This window comes from Eschrichtius robustus, chromosome 2, assembly GCF_028021215.1.
Source record: "Eschrichtius robustus isolate mEscRob2 chromosome 2, mEscRob2.pri, whole genome shotgun sequence".
Taxonomy (NCBI): Eukaryota; Metazoa; Chordata; class Mammalia; order Artiodactyla; family Eschrichtiidae; genus Eschrichtius; species Eschrichtius robustus.
Window position 1 is genome coordinate 147,355,168 of NC_090825.1, and position 27,343 is coordinate 147,382,510.

At 39.2% G+C, this 27,343-nt stretch overlaps 1 protein-coding gene and 1 pseudogene across 7 annotated transcripts in view; one reads left to right on the top strand and one right to left on the bottom strand.

The window, feature by feature from the left end:
• UBTD2 (ubiquitin domain containing 2) overlaps window positions 1-27,343 on the bottom strand; it is a 61,404-nt gene that overhangs the window by 5,300 nt on the left and 28,761 nt on the right. For all 7 annotated transcript variants that reach the window (XM_068536360.1, XM_068536362.1, XM_068536363.1 and 4 more), the window contains one exon: window positions 11,937-12,173. In XM_068536360.1, the coding sequence (XP_068392461.1) occupies window positions 11,937-12,111 (175 nt within the window). In that variant the 5' untranslated portion in view covers window positions 12,112-12,173. The remainder of the gene's footprint in view (window positions 1-11,936; window positions 12,174-27,343) is intronic.
• LOC137760386 (U5 spliceosomal RNA) lies at window positions 11,008-11,065 on the top strand (annotated as a pseudogene).

Sequence of the window (27,343 nt, forward strand, 5' to 3'; positions counted from 1 at the left end):
CTTACTAAACACCTGGAAGTCTGTAGGATATGTCACTGGCACTAAGTAGAGAAGGTTACAAGAGAGCCAAGACTGTCCTTGACCCCCAGGAGCTTATAATCAAGGTTAGCAGACACAGCATACCCACCAAAGATTTAAATACAAATTGATACACTGAAAATCAAACATAGGAGCTGAGATATCACACAATAGAAATGTGACTAGAGTTGGCAGAGCCAAGAAGGAAAAATTCTGTAGAAATAGTGTGTTCTGGGCATGACACAATACAAATGTAGGGCATCCCAAGAAATACGAATGATATGGAAACAAGAATTAGTACAAGAGGGACTTCGCTGGTGGTACAGTGGTTGAGACTCCGCACTCCCAATGCAGGGGGCCCGGGTTCAATCCCTGGCCAGGGAACTAGATCCCACATGCTGCAACTAAGAGTTCGCATGCCACAACTGAGGAGCCCTCGAGCCACAACTAAGGAGCCCACTTGCCGCAACTAAGACCCAGTGCAACCAAATAAATAAATATTTTTTTAAAAAAAGAATTAGTACAAGATAAGTAGGGAATAACAAGTGGCTCTGCTGAGGTGGAATACACAATCGATGGTGTGAAATTACTAAACAGAGAGCAACAGTGAAAACCTGGTAGGAGGGTTCAGGAGTTTTAGACTTAATACTCTAGGAAATTTCTAGAGGAGGCTAGTATAGGTACGTGTGGCTAATATAGGTCCATGAGTCATTCATCCAACAAATATTGAGTGCCTACTATATGCCAAGCAATGTTTCAGGTGCTAGGGTTATGCTAGTGAAGAAGACAAAGCCTAAAGATTATTTTATTATTTGCATGAAGGGAGAGTGACTGACTGGAATCAGGGGGCCCTGCTAAAATGACTGGCTGACTAACAATGGAAAGAAATGGATCTGAGAGAACTGGTAGTAAGGGGCGAGACCTAATGATAGGTTATGAAAGGCGAATCACCTAACCAGGAAATGAGAGTGACAGAGAATTTAGGGTTACAAGATTCTCTACTTGGATTCTTTCTTTTTAATTTATTTATTTATGTATTTATTTTTGGCTGCGTTGGGTCTTCGTTGCTGCGCGCGGGCTTTCTCTAGTTGTGGCAAGCGGAGGCTACTCTTCGTTGCGGTGCGCAGGATTCTCATTGCGGTGGCTTCTCTTGTTGCAGAGCACAGGCTCTAGGTGTGCGGGCTTCAGTAGTTGTGGCACGCGGGCTCAGTAGTTGTGGCTTGCAGGCTCTAGAGTGCTGGCTCAGTAGTTGTGACACACGGACTTAGCTGTCTGCGGCATGTGGGATCTTCCTGGACCAGGGATCGAACCCATGTCCCCTGCACTGGCAGGCGGATTCTCAACCACTGTGCCACCAGGGAAGCCCTCTGCTTGGATTCTTAACTGCTTCAGGTTCAGGGAGATACTTCAATTGAGTTATCTGAAGGTAACTGAAGAAGCATATTGGGAAAAGGGTAAAAGCAGTTTGTAGAGTAATAATCTAGAATGTGTTAGTTTAACTAACATAAAAGCAAACACTTAAGAGGGCTTACTAGCTCTGTCTAAGCACTTTGCATACATTAACACTTAATCCTCACAACAGCCCTCTAAAGTAAGTCTATCATACTCATTTTACAAATGGGAAAATTGAAGAAGAGAGAGGTAGCTTGCCCAGGGTCAGAGATAGTTAAGTAACACAGTAAAATAATCTGATTCCTGAAGAAGTAAATGTGTAACATAGGGATAAGGCTATAGGGCTTGTGACAGCTCTACAAGACTCCCAGGTTAATGATATTGTTAAGGGGAGGAGGAAATGTGCTTGGAAAAAGGCAGAGGACAAATACAAGAGGGATGAAGAACCAAATGTGAATCACAAGGAGCAAGAAACCAACACTCCAAACGCAGCCCAACAATACGTTTGCCAGTGATGTTAGTGACAGGTCAAAGAAGGATCTGGAAGATGAGGCAAAAGAAAGTGGTGACTAAGAAGTTTCAGTGCTGCGAAGCCACCACATGTAGTGACAAAACGGACCTATTACTATCACTGTCTCACCTATGATATTTAAGAGCAATGTGTAAAAAACAGGGCATGGTTAGAAGACAGAGTTTTGCTTAAAGAAACACTGTATTTAAACACAGAAGGGAAGGAACCACTCTAAAAGTTGAAAACATAAGGATTTTTTTACGTTTCCAAAAATCACTCCTAGCTACGTTTGCATTTGCAATTTACAAAACGTTTTTAATCATCACCCACTGGCCACTGGCAGTGCAGTTCATCTAATAATTCTTCACTAGTTCTAAAGACGTTCTAGCCAGGCTTGCTTAGATTGTTCACCTAAGTACACTTGTCTTTTTTTCCCCTTCTCCTCAAAAACCCATTATAGGCCTCACTCAAGTCCTAGCAGAGACAGATGGCCACCAGGATAAATGATTGCCAGGCCACTGCTTCCCCAGGTCAGGAAGCCCTGAAAGCTCCCCAGGGTAGGAAGAAAGCTGCCAAGACTACCTTCTGTCCTGATTTCATACATAATTTTTTGAAGTTGTTTTTATTTATCTTCTATCTAGATGACTGGCCCAGATGTTCTATTTTTCTTGGTCAACTCTTTTCTATGGCTGTTTTTAATTAGGCTTCAAAATATTTCACAAGAAACTTATAAAGATAAGACTAAATTATATACCAAATAATAAAAATAGCTTTACTAAAGGCCAGAACGTCTAACACTTTATTCTTTCTCAAGTAGTCTTTCAGGTTAAAATGAAAGACGTCTTTTTAAGCATTCAAAGGCCTCACTGGTTTTCCCTCTATGTTCACTCCTGCAAGATTGCAGCTCAGTCTTAAAATTTTTACCACGTGAGACTTGCAGAGTTACATGAACAAATCTGCAAAAGTTAAAAATCAATTTTTATGTAAGGAAACTTTTGAGGATATTAAAATGTTACCTTGAGTGTAGTGATGGTTTCATGGGTGTTTACATGTCAAAGCTGACCAAACTGTACACTTTAAATATGTGCTGTTTAGTGTTCTTCAATATACCTCAACAGAGTTGAAAACATTTAATATTTAAAACATACTAGCAATCTGATATAGAAAACGGTCCTCCCAAAATTAATTAAGAAATTAGGAAAGCAATATCCTAGAAATTCAAGGCTTTTGTCACATTGGGGGTTTCTTCCATGGATGAGAAAGGACGTCTTTATTCTCGACTTCACTTTCCTAACTGATCCAGAAGGCATGAACTCTTCATAAAACATGACTTCCTAAGACAACAGAAGACCTAAACACATAAGTGAGTTGGACACAGCTAAATAGGAAAAGAACACTGAAATAACAGAAAGAATGGGAAGGAAAGAAACAGTGGGTTAGACCTATGATTCAGGCAGCCCACTGTTGAGCCTGACAGAGGAACAGAAGACTGGAGAAGCAGTAAATCTGATAGAAGGAACAGTGGCTTTGGAGCCATCGCACCCAAATTTTAATTTGAATCCTAATCTTGGACATATTCAGTCTGTTTCCTCAAGGACTATACTATCTACCTCACAAAGTAGTTGTAAGGATTAAATAATAAAACACATGCAAAATTGACTAGTACATATAATAAATCCATTGAAAACACTCAGTAATGTCAGTTCCCTTCTCATACAAGTTTTAAATCTCAGAACCAGACTTATGGAGGAAAGCTCACCAATAGCAATATCACAAAGGATCAAAGTTTCATAATGTTTGAGTCCACTCCTTTATGCTTCATGGGGTCCTTTACAAACCTCACAATAATGTCAAAAGGGCCATCAAAATTACCCTTCATCCAGGTATTATGAGCCGTCTTTTAGGACTAACAAATTACAGGCTCTCTCATGCAAACACTTTGCTGGGAATTATATTAAGCTTATGTCTGATAGTCAGGCTTTAGGAGAAGCAGGTTCAGTTGTCTCATCCCACCAAATTAGCTATTAAGACTGGGATTCAGAAGTACCAAGTCTATCATCTCTTCTAGCAAGTACAGGTGAAAAGTGGCTTAGTTTGGATGTATTACCAAAGTCTTACTATGGTTAGACCATGATTAACAGCTTGTGTAACATTTGGTCACATTTCTAACGGGACACTGATCTTTAATTCCAACTCTTTAAAATGAACAGAGGAACAGACCAGCAGCACTCGGGCACTGGTTTATTTAGCTGACCTGGCTTTACAGAAGTGGAAGTCGGTGCAGTACACTTCCTGGGACCACATCAGAAACCCTGCTTTCCATCCACCCCCACCACCCAGAATGGCAAAGAAAGGAGGTCTTCTTCAGAGACAAGCCTACTGACTCAGGAACAAACTCCCACCTCAGCTATTTTAGGCGCTTTGTTGCTCTACCTGAAGAAAAAGGGTGACAGCAGCCGAGGAGTGGATAAAGCTACACTGTGTAACTCCAAATCATTTTTGTTTCGTTGAGGATAGAGAGAGGAAAAGGATGTAACATTTAATTTATGATTAGTCAGTCATCAGATCCTTTATTAAGGCCCCATTTCATTTCTAAACACAAGTCTGATAAAAATCCTCTGTCTCTCATGTATGTACAATTTTCATGCTTTCGTTCTTAAGCTTTATGTTCATGAATTAAGTTTATTAAATGACAAATTCTTATAGGGACCTTTAAAGGAATCAGAATTCATGGCTTGCTTTTTTTTTAAAAAAAAATTTATTTTATTTATTTATTTATTTTTGGCTGCGTTGGGTCTTCGTTGCTGTGAGCGGGCTTTCTCTAGTTGTGGTAAGCGGGGCTACTCTTTGTCTCGGTGCACGGGCTTCTTGCGGTGGCTTCTCTTGTTGCAGAGCACAGGCTCTAGGCGCCCGGGCTTCAGGAGTTGTGGCTCGCGGGCTCTAGAGCGCAGGCTCAGTAGTTGTGGCGCACGGGCTTAGTTGCTCCGCGGCATGTGGGATCTCCCCGGACCAGGGCTCGAAGCCGTGTCCCCTGCATTGGCAGGCAGATTCTTAACCACTGCGCCACCAGGGAAGCCCCATGGCTTGCTTCTTAATGGGCGTCTAACACACTTAAAGGAAAGAGAAACAAGGCCTACACATATGCATTTCCTATCTGTCCATGTCTGAGAGAATCCACTTGTTTCTCTTTTGTATTAATAGAAGTATATCATTTTAAAGTATTCTAGGGACTTCCCTGGTGGCACAGTGGTTAAGAATCCGCCTGCCAATGCAGGGGACACGGGTTCGACCCCTGGTCCGGGAAGATCCCACATGCCACGGAGCAACTAAGCGCATGCACCACAACTACTGAGCCTGTGCTCTAGAGCCTGCAAGCCACAAATGCTGAAGCCCGTGCGCCTAGAGCCCGTGCTCCGCAACAAGAGAAGCCACCACAATGAGAAGCACGCACACCGCAACGAAGAGTAGCACCGGCTCACCGCAACTAGAGATAGCCTGCAAGCAGCAGCGAAGACCCAATGTAGCCAAAGATAAACAAATAAAATAAATAAATTTATAAAAAAACAAATAAAGTATTCTATATAGTGTGGGAGAGACCTAAAATGATACACACGGAATTAACATTGAAAATTACTCGTCTAGTAACTTTACAGAAAACACAGATGAAATGACTTGACCTTGTAACTTAGTTGCTTTAGTTACCGTTAGATCTAGGACTTGAGTTCAAAACCCAATTTCATGACTTTTACCTTGGAAAAATAATGTAACTTCCTTGTGCTTCAGTTTTCTCATCTGTTTAAAATGGGGACTGTTGTAGGTAATTATCACAGGCATGAGAATTAAATAACATCAACTCAAAACATGAATTGATAGTATTTTATTATTTCTGATTCTCAGACCAGGAGTTCTTTTCATCATGTTGGCTTCCTATACACAGAAATGCTCCATTTACGCTATTTATAAGTGCCTTAGTTTTAAACAACTTAAACTGCATTATACATAATTTAATTTATTCACATTTGATATATTCTGACATAAGAAAGATCAGGAAAAAGAAAAAAAAAATTCTGGGCAACTCCTTTCCCACCTGGATTTTGAAGGTGACTAAAAAATAAAGTTTTTTCAAGAATTACTATTTTCTACCTCCCATATCCTGAAGAATGAGAAAGGACAAAAGAAAATGGCCTTCAAAAGTCCAACTGAATGACTGGTAACGTTTAGCCACGAGAAGTAAGAATAAACTTGGAGTTAAGACTTTAAATATGAGAAAAGTAAGTGTTTGGGTAATAGTGAGCAGCTACTCCTCCTATACAGGGAAGATTAAGAAGGGAGCTTTTACATGTGAATTGCAGGGAGATGGAAAACACATTAATTGTAGATGCTAAAGAAATAAACAACAACCTTTCTAGAAAATTGGAAGGTAGGGAAAGGAGTAGGCAATTTTAAAAATCTTTTTAAATCTTCTGAATAATAATTTTAAAAAAGCATTGAATCCTCCTCTTTACCAGATAAACAGATACTGTTTCTGAACGAGCTCTCACCGAAAATATCTGAATAGCCACTATGAACCAGACTCTGTGAAAAATGAAAATAAAAACCACCTTCTTTTCACCCTGTTTATGCTAATTTGGGCAAGCCACTTAATCTATAATCTGGTTTCACAGGCAAAACACTGTATTTAGGAATGTTTTTAGGAATTTTAGGTAGTGACAAAATAGCACTCAATTAGAAAAAGGAAATAAGCTCTTTAAGAAATTTAAGACCATGAGTAAAAAATGCTGTGTAAATAATGAAAAATAAAGCTCTTCTCGGATGGGGAGGCTGTGGAAAAGAAGTAGCAGACATTAGAATCACTGAGGGAGCTTTTTCCACAATAGTACACTATTACACATGTCCATATCATCCTCTACCTGAGTCAAATTTCCAAAGTGAAAATATATGTTCATATGTAAAATCCCCAGGTAGTTATGACACCAACTTCCCTCTTAAAAATCCCTACTGCCATTTGAGAATAACAAACTAAAGACTTCTCACAGATATTAATAGAGGAAGATAATTAAAGAGCACAGAATTATTTTGTGCTTGGACAAGGCAGGAATATAATAAATATGACCTGCTGACTGGAATTAAGATGAAACACATTAATTATCAAGGGAACCACTATAAGAGAAAGAAAAGAAAGAGAAAATATGGGGAAAAGGGTTTTTTGTTGTTTCCTTGAAACAACAGAAAAGGTAACTATCATCACAAGAAAAAAGGCCATTGACAAATACATAATTTTTATGCATAAAACACCGACACTAAATACAATTTAAATCAAAAAGGGCATAATCCTTGCTTACTTCGAGCATACAATCTAAAATAACAGACAACACAGATACAAACAACATTTACAAAGACATTTTCATATGGTTTTCAAGCTTTAAAGAACTTTTTATAATATTTATACTGGGAAGATAATATGAATAAGGTTGAGATAACAAAAAGATTATGGGAAGAGAAGAGAGGATGAGATGAAAACAAAAAAGGAGATTTTTGGAAGAAAACTTAGAAAGGAGTATATATCCTAGGATCTCTTCAGGCTGTCAGTCTATGATTAGTTCAGTAACCTTATGGGTAATACTGATAGATGGAGATGAAGGGGATGGGCATGGATCAGGTGTGAGATGATGCTAAACTAACAATGTCCTCCTCACTGCTAGGTATCTAATTAATAAATCTACTACTGGGCTTCCCTGGTGGCACAGTGGTTAAGAATCTGCCTGCCAATGCAGGGGACACGGGTTTGAGCCTTGGTCAGGGAAGATCCCACATGCCACGGAGCAGCTAAGCCCATGCACCACAACTACTGAACTTGTGCTGTAGAGCCCGCGAGCCACAACTGCTGAAGCCTGGGTGCCTACAGCCCCTGCTCTGCAACAAGAGAAGCCACCACAATGGGAAGCCCGCTCACCGCAACTAGAGAAAGGCCGCCGCACACAGCAACAAAGACCCAACGCAGTCAAAAATAAATAAATAAAATAAAATTTTAAAATAAATAAATCTGCCACTATTGTTGCCATTGAATCAACATAACCTCAAAATTCCATTAGGCATATGCCCAAAAGAAGGGTATCCTAAAAGCCAAAGAAAGATGTTACCAGTAGACAATACACCCAGAAAATGATTGAAATCTATAATTTAAGATTTAGGTGCAAGGAATTTACTTGTTAATGTCAGAGTTCAAGAAATACAATCATCGAGAGGGTAGACAGCAGAAGCAAGAAGAACTACAATCCTGCAGCCTGTGGAACTAAAACCACATTCACAGAAAGAAAGACGAGATGAAAAGACAGAGGGCTATGTACCAGATGAACGAACAAGATAAAACCCCAGAAAAACAATTAAATGAAGTAGAGACAGGCAACCTTCCAGAAAAAGAATTCAGAATAATGATAGTGAAGATGATCCAGGATCTCGGAAAAAGAATGGAGGCAAAGATTGAGAAGATGCAAGAAATGTTTAGCAAAGACCTAGAAGAATTAAAGAACAAACAAACAGAGATGAACAATACAATAACTGAAATGAAAAATACACTAGAAGGAATCAATAGCAGAATAACTGAGGCAGAAAAACGGATAAGTGACCTGGAAGACAGAATGGTGGAATTCACTGCTGCGGAACAGAATAAAGAAAAAAGACTGAAAAGAAATGAAGACAGCCTAAGAGACCTCTGGGACAACATTAAACATAACAACATTCGCATTATACGGGTCCCAGAAGGAGAAGAGAGAGAGAAAGGACCCTCAACACCGGTCAGAATGGGCATCATCAGAAAATCTACAAACAACAAATGCTGGAGAGGGTGTGTTGAAAAGGGAACCCTCTTGCACTGTTGGTGGGAATGTAAATTGATACAGCCACTATGGAGAACAGTATGGAGGTTCCTTAAAAAACTAAAAACAGAATTACCATGTGACCCAGCAATCCCACTACTGGGCATATACCCAGAGAAAACCATAATTCAAAAAGACACATGCACCCCAATGTTCATTGCAGCACTATTTACCATAGCCAGGTCATGGAAGCAACCTAAATGCCCATCGACAGACGAATGGATAAAGAAGATGTGGTACATGTATACAATGGAATATTACTCAGCCATAAAAAGGAACGAAATTGGGTCATTTGTAGAGACATGGATGGATCTAGAGACTGTCATACAGAGTGAAATAAGTCAGAAAGAGAAAAACAAATATCGTATATTAACGCATATATGTGGAACCTAGAAAAATGGTACAGATGAACCGGTTTACAGGGCAGAAACTGAGACACAGATGTAGAGAACAGACGTATGGACACCAAGGGGGGAAAGCGGCAGGTGGGCGGTGGTGGTGGTGGGATGAATTGGGAGATTAGGATTGACATGTATACACTAATATGTATAAAATGGATAACTAATGAGAACCTGCTGTATAAAAAAATATATAAAATTTAAAAAAAAAGATACAGTCATCAGCACTACTATTTACTAAGTATTTTCTGGACTATGGTAAGCAATTTACATGTCTTATAATCACATTTAATCAATACAACCACCCTACAAGGTAGGTACTTACAATCCATATTTTACAGATGAGAGAACTGAAGCTTACAGAAAAGAAGCAATTTGCCCAAAGGCACATAGCTGTAAGTAATACAGTAGAGGCAAGAAGTAAGGCTAGATCTGATACCAATGCCTGAGCTAAACAAGAGCTAAAGCCTATGCAATATTTTAAACTCAAAATATGAAGTACTTTGGGATGTTTAGGGTTTAACACAACAAAATGTGTCCAAAGTAAAATTTCAATTACATAATTACACCTAAAAGATGGAAGGGATTTCACCAATACCACTGAGGTCTAGGTAAAAACATGTAACTAAATAGCTAAGTTATAAACTGATGGTGAGTTAGAGTACCTGACGAACTATAATTCAAAAGTCCACCCAAGAAACATTATTGATAAGTTTCAGGTATGAACAAGGGAAATCAATCAAGGGTACCAATGACAATAATATTAATACACATAAAGTTATTACAGAGCTTTCAAAGAGGAAAGCTTGAGGAAAGTCAATTTGATTCTTTCATGCTAAAGCAGAAAATATTCCTTAAACATAGAGGGGACAAGTAGAGGCTCATCCAATATTCTCAAATTTCCAAGAATAATTCTCCCCAGTCTGTTGGTTGGTGGGGCTGCCAGGATCATTACTTTGCTGTTCACACAGATAAGCAGAAATGAGGGACTTGAGTTTTTAGAGATCTGAGCCCATTTCTAACAGGATATGCGTAGGTCCCTACCTTAAATGTAACAGAGCTGTTATGCCTCCATGAACTTGTAAACAAGGCCATAATGTACAGAACAAAATTCGATTTTCCCATAGGTAACTATGACAGGTACAAAGTAAGGAAGTCAAAGTTCCAAGGTTCTGGGCCTTGGGTTCCTAAATAAAGACAATCGCAGATAAAAGCCACCCCCATCCCACTCGCGGGCCTGTACAGATACCAATCTATTCTGCTTTTAAAATATAGGATGTAAGCAGTAAAAAGAGACGGATGATAAAACTTACTGTAAAGGAAGGCCCTTCCCTTTATATTATATACAGGTAGTATTTGAAGACAAATTATAGAACTAAGAAAGGTAATGGAACAAGGTGATGTCCTCTCCAGTCATGTAAGAGGTAAAGAATTCAGAGACTATCCATGAAAATGGGACTAAAGAGTCATACTAAAACTGCATTCTATTATACATTTTTCAAATGTAGGACGGATCATTTTTACACCTCCGCAGAAAAAGTGATCTATATATAGTGGGTGCTCAATGTTATTAACCCAGGCCCATCCTAATAAGGTTTTATTAATAAAGAACAGGACAGCTATGGAATATATATTTTTAAAAGTTTCTTGGAAGCACAATTAATTCAGAAAACTAATGGAGATTTGGAAAACTGGGAAGGATACTAAGTTAAATATCTTTTATTTGACAAAGAGTCAAAGCAGGTGATTAAACAGTGAAAAGCACTGTTCCTCTGAAACTGCAGACAAAGTAAGATACTGATCGATACTCATGTTTCTCTTCAGATCATATGAATCTTTCGCCTTTTACTAAAAATTCCCGCGGGGGGAAAAAGAAAGGAAAGAAGAAAAGAAAAAAAAAGGAAGATACTGCAAACAAAACAATGAAAGTATAATAATAAATAGTAAACTATGCAACGAAATACAGGATTATATCGGGCCTAAAGAGACAACTTAGAAAAATATTAACTTGAAAAACTGAAAAGTCAATTTATAAATATAGTAATCAACAGAAGAATATACTGTAAAATTAACATCTAAGTCTTAGTATAGCATGAAACTTTTCTGTTTCTAATCAAGGAGACTAAACATGAGGATATGCATGCGTCCAGCATACATGTGTCCCTGGAAACATTCAAAGCTTATGGTGGTCCTTAGAGTCACATTCCTAAGCAAAGGAGAGAGGTTTCTAATAAAGCTCAGGGATACAGTCATAGAAAACTGTCCTTAAGAATATGTGAGACTCACTTCAAAGTTTAGGTTTGCTCATTATGTTAAAAACAGGCTTAATGAGAAAGGATAATGACTAAAGGTGTGTCCACTGAGTCTCCATGGCTTCTGAGATCTAAATTTGAGACTACTTCTCTAGTGCTAGCAGGAAACCAGTGTACTAGAAGCTCTAGAAGACTGGGGCAGGGGGAGGCCTTGATGGAGAACTAGATTAGACGGAGGTTAGAAAATACAGGTTTATCAAGTGTTCTCTTTCTTGATATTAAAAAATACACACACACACACACAGAGTAAACCTATCTCCAGCTAAAAGATATACAAGAAGTAAAGAGGAACGTTCCTCTTTGCTACATTAAAAAAAAAAAAAAAAAAGAATAATGCATAGCAGGAAGATGAACTCTTCCCATTTGGTTTCTTGCCATTAGAAAGGAGCTGATGATGTCCCGCTTCGTCCTTGACAACAACCAAACCTACCATGTGGTAACGTTATGTTCGCACCATCAATGATTGCCTGCGCCAGTTCATGATCATTGCTTTCAAAAGCATGTGCTGCAGCCTTCAAGGCATCCCAAATCTCTTTACGGCCTTCAAAAGCTGGTGCAGTATCCCAAAATTCATCTCTCTTGCTGCGCAGTTGTCCATCTGTCATGGGATAATCGCTTTTCCATTTGGGTTTCTCCTTTTTCAAAGGCTGGTTACGACCTAAAGCGACTGAGAAGAAAAATAAAAGGCTGACATCAAAACCAAAATTTATAAAAGATGTTTTAATAGCTATCTGGTCATTCTTCTTTGGTTCTTTCATCAAAATTATAGCTGGAAGTTGGCCCACTAGCTAACTCTTGCGTTCTGAATTCCCCTAACCTATTTTATTTTAGATCTACAAGAGCAAATGGAGACATTAGGTGGCTCTACCCAAATCTTCCAGTGACAAGTTAGTAGCTCTTTTCCATTCAGTCTGCCTTCTTCAAAGGAGAATTTTTTAAATTACCGAGAAAAATCCTAGTAAGTGTTCCATCAGACAGCAGTGGCAGAATTTAAAAAGAGTCAAAAGATAGCCTAAAAGAGAGGTGAGACACTAAGAGAAACCAAATGGCATATGTTCAAGGGTCCTTGAATCTCAGGACCCTTGAACATATGAAGCCGGAAAGCAGGAACTGAGAAATCTCAAAGAGGGAAAAGACTACTTTGTGGTATCCAAAGGAATAACAGCCAAACCACCAGATCCACAAGGAAACCTGATCATAGAAAAGCTTCCTCTAGCACCCTGTTCTGGACATGAGTCTAAGAACTGTGAATATCTTTCTCTGAAACTCAAATATAGGAGCTAATTTAGAAAGGGATGAAGGAGAGAGGTAGTGCTTTACTCTTTGGAGGGACCAGGATTGGAACAGGCGATCCTTGCTACTGGGCCAAAGGAGAAGTGCCCAAACACAAGGAGAAGAACTACAACACCCTACTCTAGTTTTAATCCAAGAGGAGAAGAAAAAAGAGGGTAAGAGTCCACTCCTTTTTTACTCTAAGTGGCAGCATGGCTCCTTAGAGAATGTAGAAGTAGTGCTATAACGAGTCTGATGCAGCTTCTTTGCACCCAGATACTTACCTGGCATATGATCACTGATCTCATACTGACATACAGAGACATTCTTATCTTACACAGAGCCATAGATAAGAAATTGTTAAACAGATGGAAGAACAGGTAAAAAGAAAACTGAAGCTCCATGGAGTGTTGGGTAAGAGTGGGTGTGAAATAAATGACAGAGTGGGTAGGAGGGAGAGGGTGTATGTCAAAATTCAATGTTCTATATTTAATTGCAGGAAGAATACTAATTTAAAAGAAATTACTCTCAAAATGGTTCTAAAGAATCCCTGAAATCAACCACTCCCTCACTGGCCCAGGGCCAGATGAAATTTGGGTTACTCATAACAGAAATAAAACAAAATAACTCTAGCCCCTAGGCAATCTCTACATCCTATACCAGGCTATATTTCAAGATGACGGGACCAATTCATGCTGCAAAGTGTATCCGGTTTGACACTTGGAGTAAACCATGCTCTCTTCACCCAATCTGGCCACCTTATTTCAAGGCAGCACATCAGGTCTCATCCCCTCACCTTCAGAACACCCAAAGGTGTTCAGAATACGTCAGATAATCATATTCCACCCCCTACTGATTCCACCAACAAGGTAAAATTAAAGGTAAATTTTATTTTCTGCTACATTAACCTTTAGATGAGTCAGAAACAGTTTAAAGACAACATTCACTATTAGTTTACTGAGTAGGGAGTGGAAGATAAGACATCACAAGTGTATACCTATTTGAATAGGTATCTAATTCAATACTCAAATAAATACCTATTTGAATAAAATTTCATGTCTACTTGAATAGTTCCAGAGAATTGTCTAATGTCATATGTATTAAATGTACGAGAGAGAAAGTTGATATAATTCTGCCATTGTGGAAGAATCGCAACGCAAAGGCAAAGACAACAACAAAACCTCCACGATCGCGGTACTTAAGCAAAGGAAACTGAAAGGCCCTCAAAGAGAAGAACCCAACAGAAAAACTAGCTCACAGTAAAGGTAGAAAATACTTTGGAAAAAGTAAAAGCACCTTCCTTACAAATATGACAGCTTTATTTTATCTCCCCCCATCTGCAGAAGGCATAAGAATAAAGTCAAATAAAAAGTATAGATGGGACTTCCCTGGTGGCACAGTGCTTAAGAATCCGCCTGCCAATGCAGGGGACACGGGTTCGAGCCCTGGTCCGGGAAGATCCCAAGTGCTGCAGAGCAACTAAGCCTGTGCGCCACAACTGCTGAGCCTGCGCTCTAGAGCCTGCGAGTCACAACTACCGAGCCCGCGTGCCACAACTACTGAAGCCCGTGCGCCTAGAGCCCGCGCTCCGCAACAAGAGAAGCCACCGCAATGAGAAGCCCGTGCACCACAACGAAGAGTAGCCCCCGCTCGCCACAACTAGAGAAAGCCCACACGCAGCAATGAAGACCCAACGCAGCCAAAACTAAATAAATAAATTAAAAAAAAAAAAAAAAAAGTACAGATGATACATTATGCTGCTTAGGGATAATCATTACTCTAAATGCATTTTCAAATCTGTATGCTGCCAACAGTTCCAAAGTAATTACTTTGTGTAAAAGTAAATAAGACAAAATGAATGCTTGTGACATGTAAGTAAAGCTTACTTTTACTTCCGCCTAGGTCTCTGCTTTCCCTATATCACAAACATATGTAATGGAGAATATCTGCCTATCAAATGTCCACTATAAGAATACTTAAGTCTTGGGACTTCCCTGGCGGCACATTGGATAGGACTCCGTGCTCCCAATGCAGGAAGCCCGGGTTTGAGCCCTGGTCAGGGAACTAGATCCCACATGCATGCCACAACTAAGGAGCCCATGTGCCGCAGCTAAAACCCAGCACAACCAAATAAATAAATAAATATTTTTAAAAAATACTTAAATCTTTGCAACATAAAATATTATTTTAGTGAAACCACTGAGCAGTACAGAATTTTCACTACAAAATATGAGGTTAAAAGTTTCATGTTAAACTAAATGTGGTTTATTGTCTAAGTTACTTTTGTTAAATAAACTAACTGGGGAAGAAAATGAAAATTTAGCAAAAGCATTTAAACTATCACCCTGAAATATTTATATTCATGAAAACATTTAGGGTTGTTATGAGGATTTAATAAATTAACACTGTATAGCACTTACAATAATGATAGATATATAATAAAACTACAAATAAGTGCTTGTTAAATAAAAATAACTTTGGAAGTATATATGAATTTTTAAATCTTCAAACATTTTTGCAAAAATATACAGACTAAGTCTTTTTTCTTTCCATTTCTGAACAGAACCTGACATTCTGAGACCATAAAACAAAGTACCTTCCTTAACTTAAAAAAGAACTGTTCTATGATTATCATGTACTTCCTATGAATTTATCAGTGTACATTTTTTAGGAATTTGCTCACCAAATCTGTGCTTTGATTTTAGGTGATATCACAAACCTGTATTTCTAAAATACTTATAACACAGAAATCGGCCTAGCAGGTAAGTAGCTATGTCTGCACCAACTCAATCATTTTCAATTATTATGAAATAAGTCATAAAATGTATATACTCAATTGGATTACATTTTATGCTCTGACACTTTCGGATTTATCCGTTTCACACATCTTCTGACTCCTGATACCAAGAGAGAGATGTTCAGTATCAATCATACTATCTGGAACTAACTACTATGCTCTAACAATAAATTTAAAGACAGGAAACAGGGACTTCCCTGGTGGTCCAGTGGTTACGATGCCACCCTTCCAATGCAGGGGGCGTGGGTTTGAACCCTGGTCTAGGAACTAAGATCCCACACGCCATGTGGTGTGGCCAAAAAAAGAAAGACAGGAAACAGTTCTTATTCCCCAAATTTGTTTCTAAATCTTTAAATTATAGGCATCCAACCATACTAAGTTTAATTCCATGGTTTAACATACAAGAAACAAAAGATTAATAAAGCAATTAATTTTTTTTTAAATCTAAGTTATTTCAGAAAACACCCTTTTTTCCCTATCAATACACATTTACTTTCAAAACTTTGCCAAAAACTCACCCTCTCAGAAGCCTCTTGATCACATTCATCTATTCCTTATCTTCTCTTTCCTTGTAACCTTTCAACATTTCTTCCCAAAGATGTGACAAATAAATAGATCTAACATGTAAAAACCCCAAGAAAGATTTGCTTCTCAGAGCTAAATATCGATAAGAAACACAATCTTAAATATTTTTACTCCACAACTGAATGCATTTTGCAACTCATTTTGACGTTTTATTGGTAAAAAACAATGATCTCCAAAGTGAAGTATGTTTGTAATTGTTTTCCTGCTTTTGGTTCCTCTTCTGAAAACTGATTTAATATTGGGACTCTTCAAATGAAGGAAGGAGAGGCCATTAATGCACAGGTACTGTAGATATCAAGATATGACTCAAGAAATAATAGCTTTAACAAACTGAAAACTCCAAGAGTTTTCCTAACACAACATTCAGGGAAAAAAAACTGAATATTTAAAAAGATCACAGTCAAAGGGAAAAATGTTGTTCAGAAGAATTCTGAAGACTTTAAAGAAACACAGTATAGGACTGGGATAATGCACCTATTTTAGATTGATTAGAGTCTTAACATCGTGAAAATGAAAGGGAAATTTTTCTGTCACTTCAAGAGTTAAGAATAGATCCTACAGAACCCTTCTGTAACAGATTGTGCTAGCCTAAAAGGATAGTTGTAAAATATTTTATTCTCACGTAAATTTAGAATACACTATATATACACATATGCACACATATATTCCCTAAGGCAACTAACTGCCAAAATAAAAACAGGGATATGGGGCTTAAAATGCCTAAAATACGAGCATCAACATGCCAACAGTCAATACCAAACCCATATCTGCTCTACTGTCTGAGAATTTAGAGGTGGAAGAGACCTTAGATGGTATGAGCAACCTTACTATTTGACAGAAGACCTAACGAGGATAAATGACTTGCTCAAGGTCAAAAAGAGCCAAGACCAGAACCCAGATGACTAGATTCAAAGGCCAGAGCTCTCTTTCCATTATAGCACTCCATGTCTTACCACAGCTGAGAAGTGTGTTTTCTTGTACAAACCAAATCAATTATGAAGGTTCACTCAAAACAAAGCATGTGTTGAGCTGTTTTTCTAGTATCACTCATCCATCTTTCACGGGCTTCATTATGACCAATGGAATGTCTCTGGTAGGACAAAGGAAAAACTAACCAAGCAGCACCAGCTCCCCAACTCCATCCAATTTACCACCTAATTCATTTCTTTGGAGATATGCTCACCGAAGAAGAATCGTGTAAGGAAAGAGGTAATGCAGTTTTCTGGCCTGTCAGCTTCAACTTACAAAGTACTCAGCATCTATACCACATTAGGCACTAAAGATCACATGTATGCATACTTACTTAAGTAACTTAGATACATCATTTTTTAATGCTACAATTTTATAATAAATAGAAATGAGAACTTTGATTATACTTCTACCCTAAAGTTTATAAAACTTAAGCAACTAGAGCATAATTTTAAAGGCATATATAATAATTTCTAATGTTGTTTGAGCTACCTTTATTGAGGGGGAAAAAAAATCAACATAATGACCTCCTATCGACTTCCTGGCCCTGTTTCTCAGAGTATAAGTCTACTTACCAATGGTCTGAGCATACAAACAGGCAACAGGAAAGCCTAACTGCAACATAATGTTTCAAAGACTTTTTTAATGGATGAGCCTTATTAGAAATGTTACAAAAACATACAATTAAATCACACACACAAAACAACTTTATTAAAAAGGGCAACATTACATAAAATTGGGACTAAGAATATGGTCACCTAACACCAGCACACTGTACCTTTTAAGTAATACATTAAACTTTCAGATGGTTCATTCTACTGGGGGGTAGGGAGGTGGGGAATGGCTTTATCCAGCATTACATTCTTTGGAATGCAGGGGCCTTTTCCTCTCTCAATTTATGGGCAGTTTGGGGGAGGGAAGCACACACAAATCAAGGATGCCCACAATTTCCACTACTATCTAACACTGTGTTGAAAGTACTAGCCAGCACAAGCAGACAGAACAAAACAATTAGAAGTGTAAGAACCAGAAAGGAAGAAAACCATCTCTAACTGCAAATGATATGATGGTATGACTGGAAAATACAAGACAATCAGTGCTAAAATGAAATGATAAAAGAAATTAACATAGTAACAGGATATAAAATGTAGGCCTTCTTATATACATAAACTACCCAGCGAGAAGATGCAATGGATGAAAAGGTCCTGTTTATAATAGAAACATAGGGACTTCCCTGGTGGCGCAGTGGTTGAGAATCTGCCTGCCAATGCAGGAGACACGGGTACAAGCCCTGATCTGGGAAGATCCCACATGCCGCGGAGCAACTAGGCCCGTGAGCCACAACTACTGAGCCTGCGTGTCTGGAGCCTGTGCTCCACAACAAAAGAGGCCGCGCCAGTGAGAGGCCCGCGCACCGCGATGAAGAGTGGCCCCCGCTCACCGCAACTAGAGAAAGCCCTCGCACAGAAACAAAGACCCAACACAGCCAAAAATAAATAAATAAATATCATAGAAACATAAAAGATATAATACTCGGAATGCAACAACTCAGGAAAACTTTTTTAAAACCCCTGAAAGATGCAAAAGTAGACTTGAACAAAATGAAGACATCTCTTGTACTTGGACTTCGACATTATAAAAATGTCAATCCTTCTAAAGTTAACACCTACATTTAACATGATTCCAGTGAAAATAATTTTTTCAAAACTTTTTTCTCATGCTAGATGAGTTGATACTAAAATACATACGTGGGACTTCCCTGGTGGCGCAATGGTTAAGAATCCGCCTGCCAATGCAAGGGACACGGGTGCGATCCCTGGTCCAGGAAGATCCCACATGCCGTGGAGCAACTAAGCCTGTGCACCACAACTACTGAGCCTGCGCTCTAGAGCCTGCGAGCCACAACTACTGAAGTCCGTGCGCCTAGAGCCCGTGCTCCACAACAAAGAGAAGTCACCGCAGTGAGAAGCCCGTGCACCGCATTGAAGAGTAGCCCCCCCTCTTGCTGCAACCAGAGAAAGCCCGCGCACAGCAACAAAGACCCAACACACACAAAAATAAACAAATAATTAATTAATTAAAAGAAAGAAATCAACCTAACTGTATACCAAGTGTTAAAATTACTATACAGGGCTTCCCTGGTGGCGCAGTGGTTGAGAGTCTGCCTGCCGGTGCGGGAGACGCGGGTTGGAGCCCTGGTCTGGGAGGATCCCACGTGCCGCGGAGCAACTAGGCCCGTGAGCCACAATTGCTGAGCCTGCGCGTCTGGAGCCTGTGCTCCGCAACGGGAGAGGCCGCGATAGTGAGAGGCCCGCGCACCGCGATGAAGAGTGGCCCCCACTTGCTGCAGCTGGAAAAAGCCCTCGCACAGAGACGAAGACCCAACACAGCCACAAATAAATAAATAAATAAATAAATAAATAAATAAATAAACCCAAAAGTTAAAAAAAAAAAAAAAACAAGTATGACTGAGATGCAGTACTATATGGTTAAAAAAAAAAATTACTATACAAATTAAAAAATAATGATTTCAAGTTAATTTTGAACATGATACTCTGACTATACATCTTTAGTGGGATAAATTCTAAGGAAGAAAAAACATACTACAAAGATATCTTAAACTTTACTCTGTATGTTAAAATACTAAGAATTCATGTACAATACTAATTACTATAATTCTAAAACATTTGATGTTTACTGTAGGATAAAGCAAGTAAGGAACTACATTAACATCAATAGAAACCAAGATTTTTTTATGAAAGGGAAGAAAAAATTAAATATAAAATATAAAATAAAAAGACAGGAAAACAGATTTTTTTTGAATTGGAAATAGCAATAGGAACTTGTAATCTAACGATAAAAAGTATTTTATAGCTCTTTTGACTAAAAGGGCTTAGAAAGAACAACAACCCAGTAGCACTGAGCATACCCAGCTCCCAGATCTTAGTTTTAAACACCTTTCCCCACTGAAAAGGTCCTAGGGCTATTCAGAGAAATGGCTATTTCTAAAATTAGAGCTGGGAAAATTCAAAGCAAGGCTGGAACATCTGGTTGTGCCAAGAAAGCAAGAAAGTGCTCAAAAGACTAATATTAATGAGATCACTTCAAAGGCACAAAGGAGTCAGTTTGAAGGAGATGTCTGCATCAATTTTGCAGGATCAAAAATAATGACTGAAATGGACTTTAAAATACTGAATAAATAAAAATTCGTAAATCACTACTAATACTACTAAAAGGGAAAAATAGGGCTTCCCTGGTGGCACAGTGGTTAAGAATCTGCCCGCTAATGCAGGGGATGTGGGTTTGAGCCCTGGTCCAGGAAGATCCCACATGCTGCGAAGCAACTAAGCCCATGCACCACAGCTACTGAGTCTGCGCCCTAGAGCCCACGAGCCACAACTACTGAGCCCGCATGCCACAACTACTGAAGCCCGCGTGCCTAGAGCCCATCCTCTGCAACAGGAGAAGCCACCCAACGAGAAGCCCGTGCACCGCAACGAAGAGTAGCCCCCGCTCACCACAACTAGAGAAAGCCCGCGTGCAGCAACGAAGACCCAATGCAGCCAAAAATAAATAAAATTAAATAAATAAAAATTTTTTTAAATAAATAAAAGGGAAAAATAAGAGAAGAAAGGCTCTTTCTTACTGACAAATGCTGGTAATAAACAAAGAAAAGAATGACATATTTAAAAGAATCATTCTTTAGAACCCCATAACTGATTCAGGTAAGGATTATCAATAAATATACTAAAGCATCATGGGTAACAGGATACGTAGGGTGTCAGAGGATCACCCCAAAATATTGTGAACTGCTAAGGAGAAATTACACTGTAGATACCTGACATTCATTACCTTAACCAAGTGACCAAACTTAGCCCCCTGATGTGCTGCAATATGAAGTAAACAAGACAAAGATGAAGTGTTCTTACCCAAAATGTTTAACTTGACTCTAATTAAACTTCTAAACCTAAGTTCTCATTTATAGGAAATACAAAGACTAAAGGAAAAAGTTAAAACATTTTCAGACATTGCCAAACATCCCCTGGAGGGCAAAACTGTCCCCAGTTGAGAAACACTGGTCTACACCAAATGAGACAAAATATGAACTTTGGTTGGAACCTGGTATGGAAAAAAGTTATAAAGGATAATCTGGGACAACTAGATAAATCTAAATAAGAATAGATAATAGATGTCATTAAGAAATTACTTTAAAATTTTCCTAGGGGAATCCCCTGGTGGCACAGTGGTTAAGAATCCGCCTGCCAATGCAGGAGACATGGGTTCGAGCCCTGGTCCGGGAAGATCCCACATGCCACGGAGCAACTAAGCCCACGCGCCACAACTACTGAGCCTGCGCTCTAGAGCCCACGAGCCACAACTACTGAGCCCACATGCCTAGAGCCCGCACTCCAGAACAAGAGAAGCCACCACAATGAGAAGCCTGAGCACCAGAACGAAGAGTAGCCCCCATTCGCCAAGTAGAGAAAGCCTGCGTGCAGCAACAAAGATCCAGCGCAGCCAAAATAAATAAAGAAAGAAAATATTTTTTTAATAAATAAATAAGTAAAATGTACAATTTAAAAATATATATATAAAATTTTCCTAGGTATGAAAAAGTATTGTAATGACACAGCAAAATAGCCTTATTCATAAAGTAGAGGCATGCTGAAATTTTTATAAGTGTTACGATGCCTACAACTTTCATTGGTTCAGCTGTTAAAATGGAGAGTGTGCCTGTATATACACAAAACATACATATACACACATACAAAAGAGAGAAAAAATGTGAATACAGCAAAACGTTGGCTACAAATTTACATGGGAAGTACATGTGTACTCATTTACCATTATGTTTACACAACTGTTGAAGCTCCCCATATTTGATTTTAATAAAAGATTAAGGAATTATACATTTAAGATACAAAGCAGATAATTCACAAGCTGAATCCTTGCTACTCAAACTCCCACTTTCAGAGTCCTCTTTAGGTATGGCTTTTAGGCACATACCTAATCCTCATATATCCCCATGTCCGGATTCCAACGCCAATCCTGAGCATTGAAGCTTGTTGGGACCATCTACAATTTAGAAAACAACAACTGAACGGAGATCTGGAAAACTCAAAACAAAAGCAACAGAAGTATTGAACAGTTATTACTTAAACTCTCATCTGTGGGATAGTGCTTATTTGGAACAAAGAGTTAATAAATCAGCAATAACATTTTAAAAGAACATTAAATAATGAAAAAACACCCAATTTAGGGCTTCCCTGGTGGTGCAGGGGTTAAGAATCTGCCTGCCAATGCAGGGGACACGGGTTCAAGCCCCAGGCCGGGAAGATCCCACATGCCGCAGAGCAGCTAAGCCTGTGCGCCACAACTACTGAAGCCCGTGTGCCTAGAGCCCGTGCTCCGCAACAAGAGAAGCCGCTGCAATGAGAAGCCTGCGCACCACAACAAAGAGTAGCCCCCACTCGCAGCAACTAGAGAAAGCCCATGCACTGCAACAAAGACCCAACACAGCCATAAATAAATAAATAAATAAATAAATAAATAAATACGAATTAAAAAAAAAAAACGGCCAATTTACCAAGAAGATATAACAATCATAAATGTGTATGCACCTAACAACAGAGTTTCAAAGTGCATGAAGCAAAAACTGATTGAATTAAAGGAGAAATAGACCATCCTACAATTATACTTAAATACGTTAAGTTCTTCTATGAGTAACTCATAGAACAAGAAGCCAGAAAATCAGCAAGAATACAGAAGACCTGAACATTATCAACAAACTTGACTTAAATGACAATGATACAACACCCCACCCAACAAAAAGAGAACATACGTTCTTACCAAGTGCATATACAGGGCCATTCACCAAGACAGATTATATAAACCTTAAAAGAAGTCATACAAAGTATGCTCTACAACCATAATTAAATTAAATTAGAAATTAATAACATAAAGATACATGGAAAATCCCCAAATAACTATAAATTAAATAATACACATATAAATAAGTCATGAGTCAAAGGGAAATTAGAAAATAACTTGAATGGAATGAAAATGAAAATACAATATATCAAAACTCTAGGATGGACTTCCCTGGTGGTGCAGTGGTTATGAATCTGCCTGCCAATGCAGGGGACACGGGTTCGAGCCCTGGTCCGGGAAGATCCCACATGCTGCGGAGCAGCTAAGCCCATGCGCCACAGCTACTGAACTTGTGCTGTAGAGCCCACGAGCCACAACCACTGAGCCCGCATGCCACCACTACTGAAGCCCGCGTGCCTAGAGCCCGTGCTCCGCAACAAGAGAAGCCACCGCAGTGAGAAGCCCGCGCACCACAACGAAGAGTAGCCCCCACTCGCCGCAACTAGAGAAAGCCCGTGCACAGCAATGAAGACCCAATGCAGCCAAAAATATATAAATAAATAAATAGTTTTTTAAAAAAGAAGGAAAAAAAACTCTAGGATGCTGCTAAAAAACCTGCTCAGACAAAAACTTATAGCATTAAAATGCTTCCATTAGAAAAGTCTCAAATCAATAAAGCAGGCTTCTACCTTAAGACTAAATGAACAAATTAAACTCAAAGTAACCTTAAGAAAGAAAATAATAAAGAGCAGAAACCAAAGAAATTGAAAACAGAAAAATACAGAAAAATCATAAAAGTAAAAGCTGATTCTTTAAAAATATCTAACTGATAAATCTCTACCTAGACTGATCAAGAAAAAAAGAAGACAAGTACTACCAATATCAGGAATGAAAGAGGTAATATCACTATAGACCCAACAGACACTAAAGGGATAACAAAGGAATATCTATCTATTCACGAAGAAAACGATAACTTGACTAGCTCTGTATATACTAGCTGTCTATATACTAAAGACATTGCATTGTTGCAACAAAGAAAACTCCAGGACTTCCCTGGTGGCGCAGTGGTTAAGAATCCTCCTGCCAATGCAGGGGACACGGGTTCAAGCCCTGGTCTGGGAAGATCCCACATGCCGCAGAGCAACTAAGCCCGCGTGCCACAACTCCTGGGCCTGCACTCTAGAGCCCGTGAGCCACAACTACTGAAACCCGTGTGCCTAGAGCCTGTGCTCCGCAACAAAGAGAAACCACCGCAATGAGAAGCTCACACACCGCAACGAAGAGTAGCCCCGGCTCGCTGCAACTGGAGAAAGCCCACGCACAGCAAGGAAGACCCAACGCAGCCAATAAATAAATAAATTAATTAATTAAAAAAAAATCACTGTGATTAAGCAGTGGGGGGAGGGGGGAAACAGCATTATAAAAAAAAAAAAAAAAAAAGAAAACTCCAAGTCCAAATGGTTTCATTACTGAATTCTATCAACATACAAGGAAGAGATAATACTAATTACTCACAATCAGTTTCAGAAAACAAAAGAGAAGGGAACACTAAGTCAATTTATGAGGCCATGACTGCACTGATAACAACACCAGACAAATATAAGAAAACTATCAACAAATATGCCTCATAAACATAGATGCAGAGATGACTTAAAGACCTTATCAATCATATAAGAACTGAAAGAATTCATCACCTACATACCTGCACCACAGGAAATATTAGAAGTCCTTTGGGGACTTCCCTGGTGGCGCAGTGGTTAAGAATCTGCCTGCCAATGCAGGGGACATGGGTTCAATCCCTGGTCCGGGAAGATCCCACATGCCACGGAGCAACTAAGCCTGTGCGCCACAACTACTGAGCCTGCACTCTAGAGCCTGCGAGCCACAACTACTGAAGCCCACGTGCCTAGAGCCCGTGCTCTGCAACAAAAGAAGCCACCGCAGTGAGAAGCACATGTACCGCAACGAAGAGCAGCCCCCGCTCGCCACAACTAGAGAAAGCCCGTGCAAAGCAAACATCCAACGCAGCCAAAAATTTTTTTTTAAAAAATCCTTTGGGCAGAAATAAAATGATAACAGATGGAAATATGAATCTACATAAAGGAATGGGGAGCACCAGAAATGGATAACTACATGAATAAAAACATTATTATTCATATCGCCTTAAAAAAATATTGGGTTGGCCAAAAGCTTTGTTCAGGTTTTTCCATAAGATGTTACAGAAAAACCTGAACTAACTTTTTGGCCGACCCAATAACTGAGTGATATCATCGGAAAAGGAAGAGTAAGGACTTCCAAAAATCTTCTCCTCCAGTAATGCAATGAGAACATTGGCAAAAACTCAAAATAAACTTCTTCAGTATTTTGGAAATTAACCAAAGACCTGCAACAATCCAGGGAACATTTATTCTTTCTTATTCAAGAAAAATAGCTGAATTTTGGTAAAAAAAAAACAAAACAAAACTGGGGCTTCCCTGGTGGCGCAGTGGTTGAGAATCTGCCTGCTAATGCAGGGGACACGGGTTCGAGCCCTGGTCTGGGAATATCCCACATGCCGCGGAGCAACTGGGCCCGTGAGCCACAATTACTGAGCCTGCGCGTCTGGAGCTTGTGCTCCACAACAAGAGAGGCCGCGATAGTGAGAGGCCCGTGCACCGCGGTGAAGAGTAGCCCCCGCTTGCCACAACTAGAGAAAGCCCTTGCACAGAAACGAAGACCCAACACAGCCAAAAATAAATAAATAAATAAATAACACATTTAAAAAAAAAAAACCTGTATGTGGTATTTAAGCATACCCTAGACCCATCCCCCTCTCCTCAGCTCCAGGGTAGCCTTGAAAACCAACAGATAGCAATACAATGAAAGCCACCAACTCAGCAGCCATAGGAAGGGTCAAAACAGGGTTGGTACTCTTTAAAAGCCCCATCTGCAGAGAATTGTCATTTTTTGGCCTATCTGAAAGTTCTTTAGAAAATACTACTCATAAGGCTTGTCCTTATTTGACCTGACTTAGAGATAACCCAGTATGAACAGCCTTTTCCTGGGGGCATTTGTCAAAAACAATCAGCAGCAATTGTTAAACACTGTACCTGCATGGGGCAATGAAAAATTTGGACCAAGAAGCTAATCAAAGCTGGAGAATGAGATGTCCAGGAAAAATGACATATTTCTGGGGATCTAAAAGTTTACACATATTCATATAACTGTGTACACACAGGGCCGTGCATTCAGGAAAGACCTGAGAAGGTCCTACACTCCCACTTATGACTGAATACTGAGGCTCTGTGCACAAAGGAAGTAAGAGCTAAGGAAACTGCCTGAGTTTTGAAAGTAAGCCCTAATCTGAACATAGGGCCACTCAGCAAAGAATAGGAGACTTACTCATTCTAGGCTGTTAAGGAAATCTGTCCAATCATTAGCTTATCACTAGGCTAATTAAGCAGAGATTTCAGTGGCTACACCTAACAAAGAATATAAACTTTACAGGATAAGTTCAGGAAAGTCAGTAAACAAAAAGCAACAACAATAACAAACCCTGAGGGAAAAGGGAGAATCTGATTTCCAGGGTTGCCATATATTAAATGTCTAGTTTTCAACCAAAAATTATGAGGCATGCAAACAAACAAGAAAGTATGGCCCACACATGGGAAAAAAGGCAGATAATAGAAACTGTCACTGAGGAAGCCCAAGCATTGGACTTATTAGCCAAAGATTTTAAATCAGCTATTTTAAATATGTTCAAAAACCTGAAGGAAATCATGTGTAAAGAACCAAAGCAATGAGAATTAAGTCTCAACAAAGAGATGAAAATTAGTTTTTAAATTATGGAGTTGAAAAGTACAATAACAAATGAAAAATTCACTACAAAGGCTCAGTAGTATATTTGAGCAGGCAGAAGAAAGAATCAGTGAACTTGAAGATAGGTCAACTGAGATGACCTTGTCTGAGGAACATAAAAGAAAAAACGAATGAAAGAAAATGAACAGCCTCAAGTGGGGCACTATCAAGATTACCAATATACACACAATGAGAGTCCTAGAAGAAGGGAGAGAAAGGGGTAGAAAGAATACTGGAAGAAATAATGGCTGAAAACTCATATTTCATGAAAAAGATCAATCTAGACATGCAAGAAACCCAACAAACTCAGAGATCACCACCTAGACGCATCATAATTAAGCTGTCAAAAGTAAAAGATAAAGAATCTTGAGGGACTTCCCTGGTGGTCCGGTGGGTAAGACTCTGTGCTCCCAGTGCAGGGGGCCCAGTTCTATCACTGGTTGAGGAACTAGATCCCACATGCATGCTGCAACTAAGAAGTCCACATGCTGCAACCAAGAGCCCAC